Here is a 16,415-nt window from a genome sequence, read left to right on the forward strand (position 1 = left end):
GCATCCATTTACACAATTTGTAATTAGGATAGATTAAATAATTTTCTACTATGCATTGTTTCCTATAATTCCATCTTAAAAAAACTTGAAAAATTATGATTATTATAATCCAGAAAGAATGAAGTCGTTATCTTGAAATAAATGGATTGCAAGAAAAAATCTTGAGGGTACAAAAGCAGCTGCCAAATATCTAACATCTAACGACGGGTCAAGTACTGCGAAAGTTTATCTACGTAACACTATACAGAATCGCAACCAAAACAGATTGTGTCAATTGTAAAAAGTAGAAGACTGCCTGAAGGTTAATCTAGGTAGACTGATGTAATTAATCATGCAAATCACAACACAGCCATACTCCGGAGCCAAATATTTTAAAGATAACCGCCATCTTCGGAGTAACAGATTAGACGCACAAAATCCTTACCGAATGAACATCTTTCTAAATTCTTCATTTGATTTTGGCTTTTCATCCCCCTCTTCCGCTTTTGGTTTATTTGCAGTAAAACCAAGTGGTCTGACATTTCTAGGCACAGCAAAAATATTCTTCCCTCTAAGCTGGATGTTATCATTTTCTGGTTTTCTAGAAGAGAACTTTGCATCCTTTACATCTCCCTTGTAAGCATCATCAATTTCTTCGGAACCTTTTTTACCAGAATGATTAGAGGCGTGTGCTGAAAATTCAAGTTCAATTGATAGAGAAAGTGAGAAACAATATTAAATGATATTGACATTAAAAAAAGCCAACGGTAAGAATATCAGCCAGAAAAGAAAAGGAAAGGAAGCACGTGAAACTTCCCTAAACAAAACTAAATTACAAGACAAAATGTCTATCAACTTCAACAGATTTCCGATAGTCATCTTTGAATTCAAGTTATACCCTAACTTGGTTAATTGGAATATGCAACAAAAACAAGAACACCAAAAATGAGAAAGACACTAACACGATTAATGTCCGGAATATACAGCACGAGGACAACACACACATATAGTCTTATTAAAAAAGAACACGAGTAACATAACATAACAAAATATCTAAATTAATAAATATTTAAATTTTCTTGTAAATTCACCTTTTTGTGATGATAAGACTCACAAGAAAATATGAAAAACTATTACTGTAATAACTTGGTTTCTTTACAAAAAAAAAAAATCCATAAATAAGAAAATGAAGTTATATCCTTAAGAAAGGTATATTTACCTTCTTAAACCAACTACCTTTTTCTTTGATATTGGTTTCAAGGGAAGAAGGTAAAAGATATTATGAGAAGTGTCTGACATGTCTTAGGTAGGTATCAATGTTGGAACCCTATAACGTGCTCCACATAGAATTATTATATATTAAATAAACAGCAACTTTCTATTTATAAAGTATACATCGATATCCAAGCCAGGGAGTATTGCATGAGCAAGTATATTCATGCATGTACTTGCGTCAGTAAAAAATATTCAAAATTCACTATACATACCATGTTCTGTCAATGTTTTGGGATTAGAAGATTCCCGTCCACCTCGCTTTGGGTCAGACCGAGCAATACTTAACTTCTTTCCAATTAACTTTTGCTTGTTCTTAGCTAATGCAGCAGCAAGGTGTTCATCATCCAAGAAGTCCACATATGCTAATCCCTTCATCAATATGAAGATAAAAATTTGTAACTAGTGGTACAGTCAATAAATAGGCATATAGCACTCATTTGCGGTGATGCAACAAGACCTTCTCACCAGTTTGGTAAGTTGGTAAGAAAAAAGAGTACAAGATAACTGTTTCAGCCAAACCAGAAATTAATGTATGTATTACTACTAGTCAGGAATTCCAATAAATGAAAAAAGTTCCACATGAAAAAAATGAACTAAACGAGGACAAGGATCATGTAAGTGCTAAAAATGAACTTTGTCGGAATAAATAGTCTTTAATAGGATTTATAGTATAAGATGTTGTGTGCTTTATGCTGGACCTAATTCCTAGATGCATCTTTTCAAATTCTCTTCCTTTTCCTCTCATACATTGTATCTTATGCATCCAAAGTTATTGTAAATATGACATCCTAAGAGAGAGAAACATGCACTCTCAAATTCATTCTAATTCCTCCGGATCTTTCTCAAGTAACTTAATCAGGTATGGTGTCAACTCCGTAAGTTTGGTACTCACAATACCCATGGAATGAGAACTTTCTACTGTTTTTCTGCTCCCCCTGAACCATGTATTTTATTCCAAATAAATGATAATAAAAATGTAAGGCAAAGTACCTAAAATACAGAAAAAAAAAAGCAACATTCCAGCCCATGAACCCAACTAGGGAAACTTCGCTATATTGAATCCACTGCAAGTTTTATGGTCACCAGGCAGTTTAATTTCTAATGTGTTTGGCAGGGAAGTAAGAGTCGAGGGAGTGAAAGTGGTGAGCAATTGATAGAAATAGAGGTAGTTTGTCAGAAAGAAAATGAAAACGGAGATTTTACTATTGAAAAAAAGTAAAGAAATAAAATAAAACTGTAAATAAAAGGATGCCATAATCGGTTATGGGGCTCTATTTTCAAACAGAATATCTCTTTGCACCATAATCAAATATGTTGCATATCCAGCAAAATTAACAGGGCTTTCTCCTTTTCGTGTGAAAATATAATGGGCCCTATCCTCGAGGAATAAAGAGACTGTCTTCTCCTTTCCATTCCTCCAAACCAATATCTTCCATACTCTTCCACTCTCTTTCTTCCTCGCTCTCCCTCCTTAGAAGAGAAGCTAAACATAAAAAAATTGGGAGAATCAAACCTTAGAAGAGACAGTATCCAATGCCCAAGAAAGAGGATTGAATCCTTGTTTGATCAAATGCTTATTTCCAGGCCAAAATTTTCACCTAATAATCAAGGCTCACCTCTTTATATTTAAAAGCATAGCAGTCCAAGTATCATGGTGACTTAACCTACTTAACTTCTTTCACGGAACAATTGATGCTATGCAACAATCATAGCTCTGATACCATAACAGATTTGAGACTTTTGAGAGAAAACTCTTGATCTGTCTTATTCTCTGAAAAGAAAAAAGGTAATTTTAAAGAGTGCTGACTCATCTATTTATAGAGTCATGCTAACTAAGTTCCCAAGCAGACACGTTAATATCCTACTATAAATCAATCACACAAATAAAAAGGAAATTATACAATACAATACATGCATGTTGGGTGCTAAGACAGCCAATTAAAATCTAATAAGAGTAAGTGAAATAAAGAAAAAAGATAAAGAAGAAGTAATTTGATACCCTTGACTTTCCTGTAAATTTGTCATGTAGGATGCGGATGGCAACAATTCCACCAACATCACTGAACAAATTACGAATATGCTCATAATTTGCCTGCAATAACACAACATATCAGTCACAGTAATATGCACAGCAATAAAGATAAAGAGACTAAGAATACTGTATACCGTAGGATGAAGATTTGATATAAACGCGGTGCACTTGTCAGAGTATGCCCTGTTCTTTTCGTGATTGAACTGTTGCCCACTTGGGTTATCGTCAGTTTTATTATTCCTCCAATTGACCCCTTCCAGTTTTGACACCTGAGAAGTGTTCTGCTGGTGGTATTTGTTCTCCTCGGGTGCTTTCTTTGTATTTCCAATATCTCTAAGTCGCTTTGATGGAGTCGGTTCTTCAGTTATATCTGACCCCAGCTTTCTCTTTTCACGAGCATTTCTCTTAAGATTCTTTTCACTTTCCTCTGCAGACTTGGATTCCTGATGTATCCTAAATAACTGTAGCTCTTCCAGCCGAGGGGTTACCTAAGAAAAGGCAGTTTATGGAGTAAGGTTGATCATGTCATTAACGTTTAAATGACACATGCTGATACTAGAATCTGTAATATGAACATTTCGATCTTAATAAAACCAACGCAGCCAAGAAAAGGGCACAATGGTAAATTTGTTGCCTTGTGACCGGGAGATCACAAGTTCAAATCCTACAGTACTCTCTTCCCTAAATGGAGCAAAGCTATCTTCATCTACCTTTCGGATACTCCTTTAGCTGAGAGGGTATGTACCTAGTTGTCCCTTTTAAAGGTGGGCAACAAGGAAATCTAATTGACAGGGATTAAGTCAGCCGAATGCTTCATACAGGGCATTCCTTGATAGGGCATTCCTTGTATTCCAGATAACTGATACAAACCTTCAGACAACCATACCCAAAAGCTAGACGCTAAGGTTGGGTGTTAAATCTATGGAAATACGTAAAGTTTCAATTGCTAAAAGTCAGGTATTGATTTATTCTTCGTATCCTTAATTGTTTCCTATCTTGATTATAAATAAACATCATGCGTGTGGGTATAACACACATTCAAGGTAGTTGAATAGGGATACAATTCATGAATCACAAAGCCAATTTTCTGAATCATGAGTCAAATTGTATAATTAATAAGATTCATGTTCAATAAAAAAACATAGCATACATACATGCAGGCACACATGTGTGTGTAAGACAAAAGATTACAAACATATGTATAGAGAACACAAAGAAACATTTAACAAATGGGAACATATTATACCTTATGTTTAATTTAGTTTTTGCTTATGTAATGATTTAAATAATTTTTATATATTTTTTTAATGTTATTAGTTATTATTATGAGCAATTGTTACTACTAATTATATGATTGCTTGTGTTTGCATTTTTTAAAATTTTAAAAAATAATATAAGCCATTATCAAATATTGCAATTAATAAGTTATAAACAAACGAATTCTTTAAAATATATACTACATTGTCTTCCCTGTTTATTCAATCTAAGAGATGTTGAAAATAAAAGTTGAATGGAGCGGCTGCAGGAAAAAATAGCGATTATGTGTCTTATATGTGGTAATTTAGAAAAAATCATGTACACTTAATGGTGAGAGTCGCCACTATATATTGTTATAGATTATCCAGTAAACAATTGTTCACAGTTAGTTAGAAGTAAAATGTGACCCATGTAATATGATAAAAATATTTTACTCAAATTGAGGCCTTAGACGTAACAAATAAGGAAACAGAACAGAAGCATCAACATAGAACCCTAATGACCCATATTAGCTAGCGCAGCCTCTCAAACTGAAACTTCTATGATAGGAAATGAAAAGTTAATGGTGACACAATGGAGGTTGCAGAGGGTTCGGCGTGGCAGTTCTCACCTGACATGCAATTAGGGGTGGAAACAAGCCAGGTCAGGCCAGGATTTGATGGGCCTCATCTTGGCCAACACCATAATTACTTAGCCTGCGCCCCTTACCTATTCACTTATTACAGGCTATTTTTTTAAGTCTTGATCTAACCTGCTTAAAGTTTGTCCTGGCCAACTCTATAAAAGGCATGCAGACATTCTTTATCACCTAAATTATTTCAATTTTTGTAAAGACTAATATTAACATAAAAAATGAACAATAAGTGGGAAGTGGTCCTCTGCACAAACTAAATAATTAAAATTTATTAAGAGATCATTGCCACAAAATAATATCTGAAGACTCAGAACCACTATTAATTAGAAATAGAAATATAAACAGACATTGCCCATCAAATGAGGTAACCAAACTATTTTTAATAAGTCAATACTCATCCACAGAATAACTAGAGAACACATCCATAAGGGACAAAAGTCCACAAAATAAATGGACAGGCCTAGTAGACATTTTTTATGGCCTAAGCTTGGCTTTTATCAATAGGTTTTTCAGAAAGATTTAGCCTGACCTTAGTAAACAAGACAGGTCAGGCCCTACACCTCGATACATGCAATACAGTAGTTGCGCACAATATCTTCTAAAAGCTTGGGCTATTTGGTAGAGGTTACTCTTATATCCAAAAGATATTTTACAAGAATAAATATAATGGAGAGTTCAGAAATAATGAAAATGAATTTAAAAAGAAATGCGTACCTTGAGAAATGCAAGATCAAAATCTTCCAACGTGCCAAATTCCCTCTCAAAGCGTAACCACGAATGGCATATGTCCTGAATTATTCTGTTATTTAGAAACAGAAAGTATAATCTAATTCAAAAAGTATTGCGTGACAAGTAAAATCACCCACACATGTTGCTAACACATTAATAGTCGTCTCAATGAAAAAATATAAAATGGAAGTACTATGACTACCTTGGAAGCTTGAGCACAACGATATGATCATTTAATCAATAGTTTTATTCCTATTTTAATTGACTATACTGCTGCATTTTCCCTCAAACTATCTACCATTATTTGAGCATCAGCCTTGGTACAATATGGCTGCTGCTTGTGACAATGTGATCATGGGTTCCAGTTGCAAAAACAACCTCCTTGTTCATGGGGGAAATATTATGTACATATTCCCTAGAAAGATTGTCAAAATAGATTAAATGTAGGCTAAGAAGGGGCAATAGATATTCCATTGTGCCTCTCATGTGATGCAATGATGCGATAGTGGCTGTGACAAACACTATTGATAACTAAGGTAATAAAGAAAATAGCATCAAACAGTCAATAAAATAAAAAGGAAATATATGCTAGGGAGCATTAATTTAACATAATTTTGCATTCCCAAGATTCATATTCCCCAGAATATTATACCCAAGAAATTTTTGGTTAGTATTTAGTAATTTTACAGAAAAAAATTATCTAATTAAAAAATAAAAGTAATAAAGGGTAGAGAAGAATGTAGTGGAAATAGAAAGTTAAAGTAGACAATAACTTTTATTCTCACGGGAATGAGATACCCACCCCTCTTGGAATAGAAACCACTTAAAACAAAGCGTAACTTTTCTGGGAATAAACACACCCAATAATATATTTCCAAAACCTCCTAATATGCATGGGAATATCTATGATCACCGTGGCAGTCATGGGAATGAAAATCATGTGAAACAAAAACCCCTTAGTGAGTGAAGGCGAAGGAAGATAGACGGGGATTGTTCGGAATCATGGTTGCAGGAATCAACGACTACAACTTCGACCACTACCACAGAGAGCAATGTCACCCTTGATGCACTATAACAGTGCTTGAAGCTACCACCACAAGGCGGATAAAATCCATTCATGTCTCATGAATCATTGCTGCAGTTTGCGATGTGCTACCAGATTCAGGCAGGGTATGAATGTCAAAGGTACTTGGACCAGGACACCCATGAGGTACTTGGATGTAATGGTGGTAGCAAGGTGCATGTCAAAGGGGATGTTTACTGTTTAAATAACAATAACAATATAAGGGCAAAACAATAATTTTATCTTTTAATTTCCCTCTATTTCCACTGTTTCAATCAAACCATACCACTCTTATTTTCACTCGGTTTATGTTCTTTTCCCTTTATTTATTCTCCCTCCTTCAAGCTTAGAGAAAGTTTCTGTTATTAAGAGATTAATGATACTAGATAGTTCTGATAAGAGTTCAAATATATATTTTGTTAGCCGAGTGTATTGCATGGAACTGCATGACAGCCTTCCATGGTACTAAAAATCATGATCAAAAGTGTAAGATTGTACAAGTTTACGATCTTCTTCTCCCTCTTCGATTTTGCTCCACTTAATACATTTAAGTTTATTAAAAACCCAACAAAACTCCCCAGTAAACTTAAATGCTTCTTTTATTCTCCATCTTTGTTCTTTTATTATTCATCATGAAATCCAACGTACTATAACTCGTCTCACATTGTGTTTGTCCCTTTCATAAATAGTTAAGTTCTTCGCTTTCTTCATGACTGACTTCCCTTTCACTTTATCTATGGTCGTCGACCTATACTTCGCTTTCCCTGTGGCTAACTTGTTCTCTGCTCTCTCAGTTTTTGCATTCTTATTAGCAAACTTGTTCTTCTCTTTGACCGACTTGTCGTTAACTGAGTTCTTGTCAATAGGCTGACTTCCTTTTGAAAGATCAGACCACACCCACGTATTGTTGTGCTCAATCTCCTCATTCATTTCAAGTCGCCACTTCTCATCTTGCACCTCCAATGCAGCTCTCAGGTCCTTCTTAACTTGTAACTGTTCTTGCAAACTTGAAACATCTTCAAATTCCAAGCACCGCTTTTGCAAAGCATGTTTCCTTTTCTCTAAGCTTGCTTGTAGAATTAAATTGTTCTAACCTCCTTTTCAATACTCTCTCTTTTTGCAATCTCTAACCTTTGGATTAGAAGCTCTTCTTCAAATTTTGAGCTACTCAAGCTTTTCACATGCTCCATCAAGCTATCTGAGTAATCCACTTGCTCCACCAACTTATCCGAGCTATGTAGGCGTTCCACCAAGTTAACTGAGTTGGCCTCATGCTCCACCATGGTGTCCAAGGTATCTACATGCTCCACCACACTGTGTGGGCTATCTGCATGTCTCACCATCCTATGCAACCTACTCAGTAGTCATACCGAGCTATCCACACTACTTGACTGTCTTGTCGATTTATCAACTATACTGAGCCTTCTTGCTGAATTCTCCATGCTACTCGGTCTTCTTGCCAAGTTCACCACTTGCTTATGCTCGGCTCCCGAGCTACACGCCATCTTCAACAATGTCGCTTCTTCTTCAACACCTTTTGTAAGGTTGATCGTCTCTTCCTTTCTACTTTCAGATCTACAATCTTTGGCAAAATGTCCGGACTTACCACAACTGAAACACTTGCCCGAGTAGCACTCATGTGCATAATGACCATACTTGCCACACTTGAAGCACTCAACATTTGAGTTGCTTGATTGACCTCCTCTCCATGGACCTCGTTCTCTTTCGTGCCAATTTTGTTGAACGAATTGTTCTTTCTCTTCTTGTCCTCGGCTTCTACCACCAGGACCGCTTCTTATACCTCCTCGGTATCGTCCTCTACCTTGAGTGTTCTGAGCTTTCTCATCTTTAATTGACATCTTCGTTTGGAGTAATTGACAAGTGGCTCCCACTTCTTCTTTCGTTGTTCGTGTGCTTCAAGAGATCCTACAAGCTCTTCAACCGTGAGCTTTGATAGGTCCTTGGACTCCTCAATCGCGCACATCACATTCTCGAAGTTGTTTGTCAATGACCTCAAGATCTTCTCCACAACTCGACTAGCAGGTAACGTCTCTCCGTTTCTAGCAAGTTGGTTCGCTACAGTTTCAACTCGAGTAATGTACTCGCTACTCCTTTGGTCTCTTTCATCCCCATGCTCTCTAACTCACCCCTAAGTGTTTAAAGCTGCACCTGCTTCACTCGGTCATCTCCCTTATACGCCTTCTCCAATATGTCCCACGCTTCTTTTGAAGATTTAGCACTTGCAATCTTTTCAAAGCCGAACTCGTCCACAACTTGGTACAGAATGTACAAAGCTGCCTTGTCCTTCACACGTGCTTCTTTCAGCACTTTCAACTGGGCATTTGACCAACCTGTAGTGTTGGCTGGTTCATCGAAACCATCTTCAACCACCTACCAATTTTTGTGAGCCAAGAAGAGCCTTCATTTTTAGACTCCAATTGTCATAGTTGACAGCCTTTGTCAACTTGGGCAGGGAAACACTGTTTGTAAGACTGGCACATCGCACTCTTTTTTTTTTTTTCTCAAACACTTACCTCTCTTTTTTCAAACACTCAAGCTCTCTAGCTCTCTATTTTTCTTCTCAAACACTCAAGCTAACTGGCTCTGATACTACTTTGTAGACAACAAACACTATAATCTTGTGAAAAAACTTTATTCACCTTTTGTGTTGTTCATTCATACAATACATAATACAATTTATAGACCCACATTTCCTGACCGTTGTACTCTCAACGGCTATAAACGGCTAACTTATTAACTACCTATACTCCAACGGCTAGTGCATTAACTACCCACAACGACTAATTTCTTACAACGACTAGTTACCCATAATGACTAATACATTTAAGTTTATTAAAAACCCAACACTTCCACCCAACCAAACTTTTTAAGCAAGGCAACTACCAAATCAACTTTAACTACAACTAAAATAGTTTCAATATTTTCATGAAATAACATAAAGCTTATTGTACCTCTGAACCAGTCCCAGAAAGTCTTTTACTGTAGCATCTCTTGTATATGGACCTTGCTTCATTTATGTGACCCAGTTCCACTTCCATTGCTATATAACCAGTCCATGACTCTAACATTGAACCACTACAAAAGACAAAAGTAGTTTATAATTAATTTAATGAAAAAGACCAAAACAAAGTATTTGATTTAAAATCAATCAAATAAAAGTCATCAAACCATATCTTAAGACAATTCTCCCACACTCCCCGAGCTGCGGTTACATCTTTCCCAAGTTTTGTTTCTAAACGAGCCCAATACATGTATAAATGTAGTAAACCTTCTGTGTTCTTCAAGTGTGGTGACAGACAATCTGATGCTCGCTAAAATAGTAAAGAGTTAGGATATAACACAAAAGTGGCGAGTTGATTAGTTGGTGCAAACTGGTGTAGCAACACATTACACACTTAATTTTATGCTGGAGAAAAGACAAAGGGGCATTTGATAGAAGATAAATTTTTTCATATATGGGAATCATGAATCCTGGAATTATGACTAAATCTTGTTTGGTTAGTCAAAAATAATCCTGGAAATATTAATATAAGTTTTCTGGAAAGGAAAGAAAGGTAATATATTACTTTTATAAAAACTTTTAATTTATTGTTATATTACATGCTTTAATAAAACCAAGATTGCGTTGTCATTAAAATTTTCAATTTCAAGTAGGAAAATTAGATTCCCACAATCCCTCATGGGAATATTTTCGTGAGAGACTTGTCAAAAAATAATTTGTTTCCTGGAAATGTTTTATTTTAAAAAGTAAACCAAACATGGCAATCATAGTTTCCCTGTCTATCAAATGCAACTCCAACATAGATTTACTGGAAATAAATGTAACCAACCTGAAAGGTCTCCCTAATTATTTTATATTCCAAATCCTCTTCACTGCTGGATGTCATTCTTCGCCTTAAGCCATCTACCCGAGTAAGAAACAAGTCAAGATACTGAAAAAAAATTATAAAAAAGAAGTTTGTAAATATGCAATATGTTTAAAGTTAAGGGAAGTGGGAGATGGAATTAGAAAACGATAACATTACAAGCACTCTGGAAAAAGATGCAACAAATCTAAATCGAGTATTGGAAATACCTCATCAATAGTTGAAAAGGTACATTGCACGGACTTCTCAAAGATCTGAAAACATTGGCAAAATTTCCTAAATAACTCAAGCAAATATAAAAAAACTCTACCATACTTTTTCTATAATCAAAGAATTTACTGAGAGAGTACATATTCAAAAGGAGAAGATATTCTAAGCAAACAAAAAACAAGATCAGGAATAAAAGGAAAAAAATTAAAACAAGAAAAGAGTAATGACTTTTATAAGTCTGGTGTGAGAAATCGTACCAAATTCAGAAAATACAATACTGAGCACAGGAATTATTATTATAATATGGAAGATATACAAACAAAGCAACGGCGAGAATCAGGAGTTCACAGTAGAAAAAGGAGTTAACCACAATATCACACACTTCCCACTACACTTATATTATTATTAATTGTCCCTAAACCGTAAGGGAAATTGAACTACACATTTGCTATGCCTAACCGCATTCTTCTGCCAATTGTCCTCCACCGTAACAAAAAGCTCTACAAAGCATGGCAATCTTTGCCAATCAATCCAACAATAACACCCTCTTCAAAATGATAATGAGCAGAACACCACAGAATATAGGTAAGTTCCTTGATCTCAAGTGAACTAGATAACCAAACCAACAACCACCAGGCTCTGGCATTCGTGACCAACCAACACCAAAGAACTATAAGTTGCAACACTGTTATATCCTTTTTTCAGCATCTCTACCAGTACCATATCTAACATGGACATGCTTAAACAATTGAAGACTGTAGGAGCGAACTCAATGTTCACCCAGAACTCCAAACAAGCTATTTCAAAGAAAGGGAACTGTTGAGCAATTCAAGAACAACAAAAAATTTACTTGAAAGAATTAATATGAAAGCAGTCTCAGTGCCATCCACCAATTCAATCTTGGGCCATTTCCCAGATTGACCATATGGCAATAGCTATACTAATGAAGGCTCACAATCAATATTATGTATAAAAATGAAGGAACATCAACCTCCACCATTGAAAAAAGTTTAAAGTAAACAGTTTAACATTCAAGGAGAAATCTAAAGAAGCAGATTATGGACAAGTTAACTCCACAGCCTTGTAATTAGACAACATAAGATGCCCAGATGGATTATATCACACACTGCTCTGCCTTTTCTTGATAAAAAATTAACTTTTTGAGATATAACTATACACTGAAAGAATCTATACACATATATATCAGAACAAAAACCAAAGGTCATATATGTCAGTTTTGTAATCATTAGAATATTGAAATAGAATAACATTCAAATCAATGAGGAAGTATTAGAAAGACAAGAGCATATTTTTTACCAAGAACTTGCCTTAGTCCTTAATAAACCAGAAACAATATTATTTACTCATTAATAATCCATTCAACCTATTGAGGTTCAAAGAAATATGAAATATGAATTCGATTTCAAATATTTAATTTACATCAAGAGCATACTTCAGACAAGTCTTTCTCAGAAGTATGACCACGCTCCAAGGAAAGCATATATCGAATCCAAAGTTCTCCAACCCAAGGGCAGTTCTTAGTTGCCCTACAATAAACATTGCTGACAATATTACCAACCTAGAAAAGAAGCAAGCGGGAGAAACTCCAAATTAGAAAACGGACATGGGAAATGGATTATGTGAAGTGAAAAAGATAATAGACCAACAAAATCCATATTCCACTACGTGGGGTTGTCTCATAGATCACATGATGCAATTTGCTTTGTTTGAAGACATTCAGGGGTATTATTTACCATAAAATGTGACAAAGATAGTATGAAGAAGGGAAATTTTAAAACCTTCAAAGTGTTGTCCAAATAGCGAGTATAATCAAGCCAAAGATCAGGTGATATGGGAAAGTCAGTAATAGCTCGTTCATATAGAACTTGAATTCTGGCTGGCATTCCATAAGATTGCTCAAATTTCAAATAGTTCTGCAATACAAATCTCTTATTAAAATAGGTTACACATGCTAAAGAACAATGAATACAATTCTAGGATTCTACCTCTAACAAGTAAATAGTCATGTTTTGACTTGGAAACATACCATGTAGTGTTGTAGTTTTTCTGAATCAGAAACATTTAGGCTCAAAATTTGTTCTTCATGATGAAAACGAACATTGTACATCTCCAAGGCCTTCTGGTATGAAGACGCAACATGAGGATAAATATCAACCAAGTCAATGGTTTCAACATCTTCAATATTTCTCTGTTCGGCCTCCCAAGCCTTATAGGCAGCAAGTGTTGAACTCATGTCAGCAAGGGGAACAGACAACTGGCGGTGAAATAAACTACGAATGCGTTGAACTTGCTTTTCTTTGGCCTGTAAAAGCAGAAGAAAACTTAATGTACCACTAAAACAACAACCTACGATGCCTGCCACCAAAAGCCAAATTCTTTTTTAAATGTTAAAATTTAATCTCCAAATCAGGTTTTTCTTTGGCTGCTGTTGGATTTTCTTTGTTCTATAACTCTTTCTAGGACTTCAAGAGACAAATTAAATTACTCTCTCAATTGAATCTTCACATTTAGCCAAGGCCATTTTGTGCATTCAAGGCACCACCTCAGCAATACCACTCTTTCCCCACACTTCAATCTTTACTATTCTGTACTCAACTGTATCTGCCAAGTTAAAAAGCCGAACAAAAAATTTGTGGTAAATAGCAAAAGTTAATCTCAAATCAAATTTTTCTTTGACAGCAGAATCTCCTTTGTCCTTTAAATCACTTCAACAAACCAAAATTAAAATATGCTATCAATTGAATTTTCATAATTACCTCAGTCCATATTTGTGCATTCGAGGCTCTAACTCCAGAACAAAACTAATTTTATCTGCACCTATGTTGCTATGCCCTAAATATTATCATCAAAGTAAAACCTCTGGTTTCTAAACAATGAAAAAAATTTAAAACTTTCTTCTGACAAATAATTGTGTACAAAAGTACTTGACTAATGCAATACTTGGGGCACAAAATAAAACATGCATTAACATAAAACATTCACATGTAGCTAAACTAAAACTAGCATGTTGTCTAGTACCATCAACATAGAACTATGGTAAAATTGAAAATGTTCAGACCTGTGCATCAGTATCATCGGTGGTTAAAAGTATAGCCTGCTCATATTGCCTGTAGGCTTCCCATATTTTACTGCCTTCAGCAACATGCAAACCAGCTGCAGTAAGGGCACTCTCAAACATATCCCTCGTCTTGGAAATACCAGCTGGTGTACATTGGCGTACCATTGGATCAAACTCTTGGACAAAATTAATGTAGTCACACCAAAGAGAGATAGACTGAAACATCAGAGCATAAAGCAACAGTTGAGAAAAACCTTTAAAGTAATATAATTTAATTATAAATGTTGAAAGAAAACAAGTGTCTTTCCATTCTCAGACAATATCTATATCCTTAAGTATCCTAGAAAGGAGCTACAGTTTTGAAGAAGTACTCCTCTTAACTAGGAAAAGGCAAACAAATGAATTGCTCAAGCAGAGATTAGTTATCTAAAGCAGGCAGCATATTGAAATATAATAACCAACCAGATAATCAAACACCCCCCGTTGGTAAAGCTTCAGAATTCTAGAGAAAGTCTCGGGCCTGCATGGTAAAAGGGGAGTGTAACAAAAAGTACGTCAATAAACCCTAACAGGAGGGAGGAAAGAAAATCAATATAAATGGAGTCGAAGGAAGAGAAAAGGACCGAGAAGCAGTGCTGAGAGAAAGCTCATCTTTGATCCATTGGTGCCACATTGCAGGGCTCAATGGAAAGATTTCACTCATAGCTTCCCTGGCTCTTATCAGTTTATCAACATCACCGGTTCTCCTCAGAAGCGTTATATACTGAACAAAACAAAAATAGTTTGAAATAAACTTAAGAAGAAAAAAGGAAATAATAGAATAGAGTTGAGTTGACGAAGAAAGAAAATACTTGTAAATGAGCATCATAATTAGAGGGGTTAGCAGCAAGCTCGGTCTGGAGAGATTCTAGTAAGAGGTTCTGCTGAGCTTCGTCCTCTGAATCAGAATCGTCGGAATCAGACATGGATTTGTCTTTGTGGCGCTCGTCTTCTGCGGTCAGAGGTTGGTTTTCCTCCATCTTCTCGTTGGAATCAGCTATAGCTTGGTCTTGCATGAGCTCTGCTTCAGCGGTCAGGGTTAGGGATTCGTTTTGGTCCATCCCGACCACAAAAAATGACACAGGAAGAGGGGATGGATGCTTTATGTCAGTCTTTATCGGCTAAACACTCTGAAGGGCGCTTTGAGATTGAGGAGTCAAGGGCTTCTTTAGAAAAAAAGAAAGAAAGAATAATGCATTTTTGTGAGCCAATAATATATATTTAAGAAAGAGAACCAAACGAACCTTAGCCCTGAACCTGACTGAGACTAGAAGGTGTGTGTGAGAGAGAGAGGAATTGGGAACGGGTCGTTTTTGTTCAAATATAAAAAATATTTTTCATAAATAAATAAAATAATTAATTATATATTGAAAATATGTAAAAAGTAAATTATATTGTTATTACAGTATAAATTATGATTAAATATGATTTTTTTCTTTAATATTATGAAACATATTTTTAAAAATTACAAAATAAATTAGTTTAAAATTTAAATGAGAAATTAATTTCACTTTTTACTAAAAATAAATAAATGTTTAATCCCATAAATTATCTTACAAATATAAATATTTTAATATAAAAATAAAATAAATAAGTATAGAATATATGATTAAATTTATTATATAATTTTAATATAAGAATAAATTTAAATAAAATAAAGAATGCAGATGTTATTTCATTAATAAAATAAGTGCCTTTACTCCAGAGGATGGTATTATTATTTTTATTCTTCGATGGATTTTTCTCAACTCCCTCATTTAGATAATAATTAATTTCTCCTGTAATATTATGTGTGACATTATGTAGGTTGACTTTACAGATATATTAAGGAGAGAAGATAAAAATAATATATTAAATCAAATATATAGTTTAAAATAAGAGAATGTTAATATAATAGTAAACATTTTAACAGCGAAAAGAGAAAATAAAAGAATTGATATTATATATAACTAATGGAAACATGTTTGTCCTTTTTTTTTATTGTAAATAGTTAATTTAGTTTTAAAATATGGTCAAATTTAAATAAACAGAAACTTAATAGAGTAAAATAATAAGATAATTATTTTAATTTAAATCAAAATGTTTAAAAAAGTTATTAGTTAAAGGATAAAATTAGAAAAAAATATGTAAATCAAAATAAAGAATTTCCTTTACTAATAGATAAAAATAAATTCAGTTATTTTTATAATTTTGTAGGAAAACTTTTTTATTATAGATAGTTATTTTAAATT

The 16,415-nt window shown here is 34.6% G+C and overlaps 1 protein-coding gene across 2 annotated transcripts; it reads right to left on the minus strand.

Annotated features, from left to right (window-relative positions):
- Positions 1–116: 116 nt before the first annotated feature.
- EMB140 (EMBRYO DEFECTIVE 140) lies at positions 117–15,412 on the minus strand. 2 transcript variants are annotated; one of them, XM_028077570.2, is made up of 16 exons: positions 14,997–15,390; positions 14,769–14,908; positions 14,608–14,665; positions 14,146–14,361; positions 13,114–13,389; positions 12,866–13,000; positions 12,520–12,645; positions 11,066–11,110; positions 10,821–10,922; positions 10,159–10,301; positions 9,942–10,065; positions 5,892–5,966; positions 3,421–3,774; positions 3,254–3,346; positions 1,467–1,623; positions 117–671 (listed from the first exon to the last, which is right to left on the minus strand). In XM_028077570.2, exons 1-16 carry the CDS (start codon positions 15,243–15,245, stop codon positions 421–423), a joined length of 2,544 nt encoding a protein of 847 aa, XP_027933371.1. In that variant the 5' UTR covers positions 15,246–15,390; the 3' UTR covers positions 117–420. The 2 variants fall into 2 exon arrangements, 1 of the variants encoding a protein (XP_027933371.1); XR_014995595.1 differs by lacking the exon at positions 117–671 and adding an exon at positions 2,871–3,025 and having other exon boundaries at positions 1,477–1,623; positions 14,997–15,412.
- Positions 15,413–16,415: the final 1,003 nt, after the last annotated feature.

The sequence above is a fragment of the Vigna unguiculata genome, chromosome 6 (genome assembly GCF_037176805.1).
Source record: "Vigna unguiculata cultivar grain cowpea cultivar isolate G323 ecotype 2 chromosome 6, ASM3717680v1, whole genome shotgun sequence".
In the NCBI taxonomy this organism is placed as follows: Eukaryota; Viridiplantae; Streptophyta; class Magnoliopsida; order Fabales; family Fabaceae; genus Vigna; species Vigna unguiculata.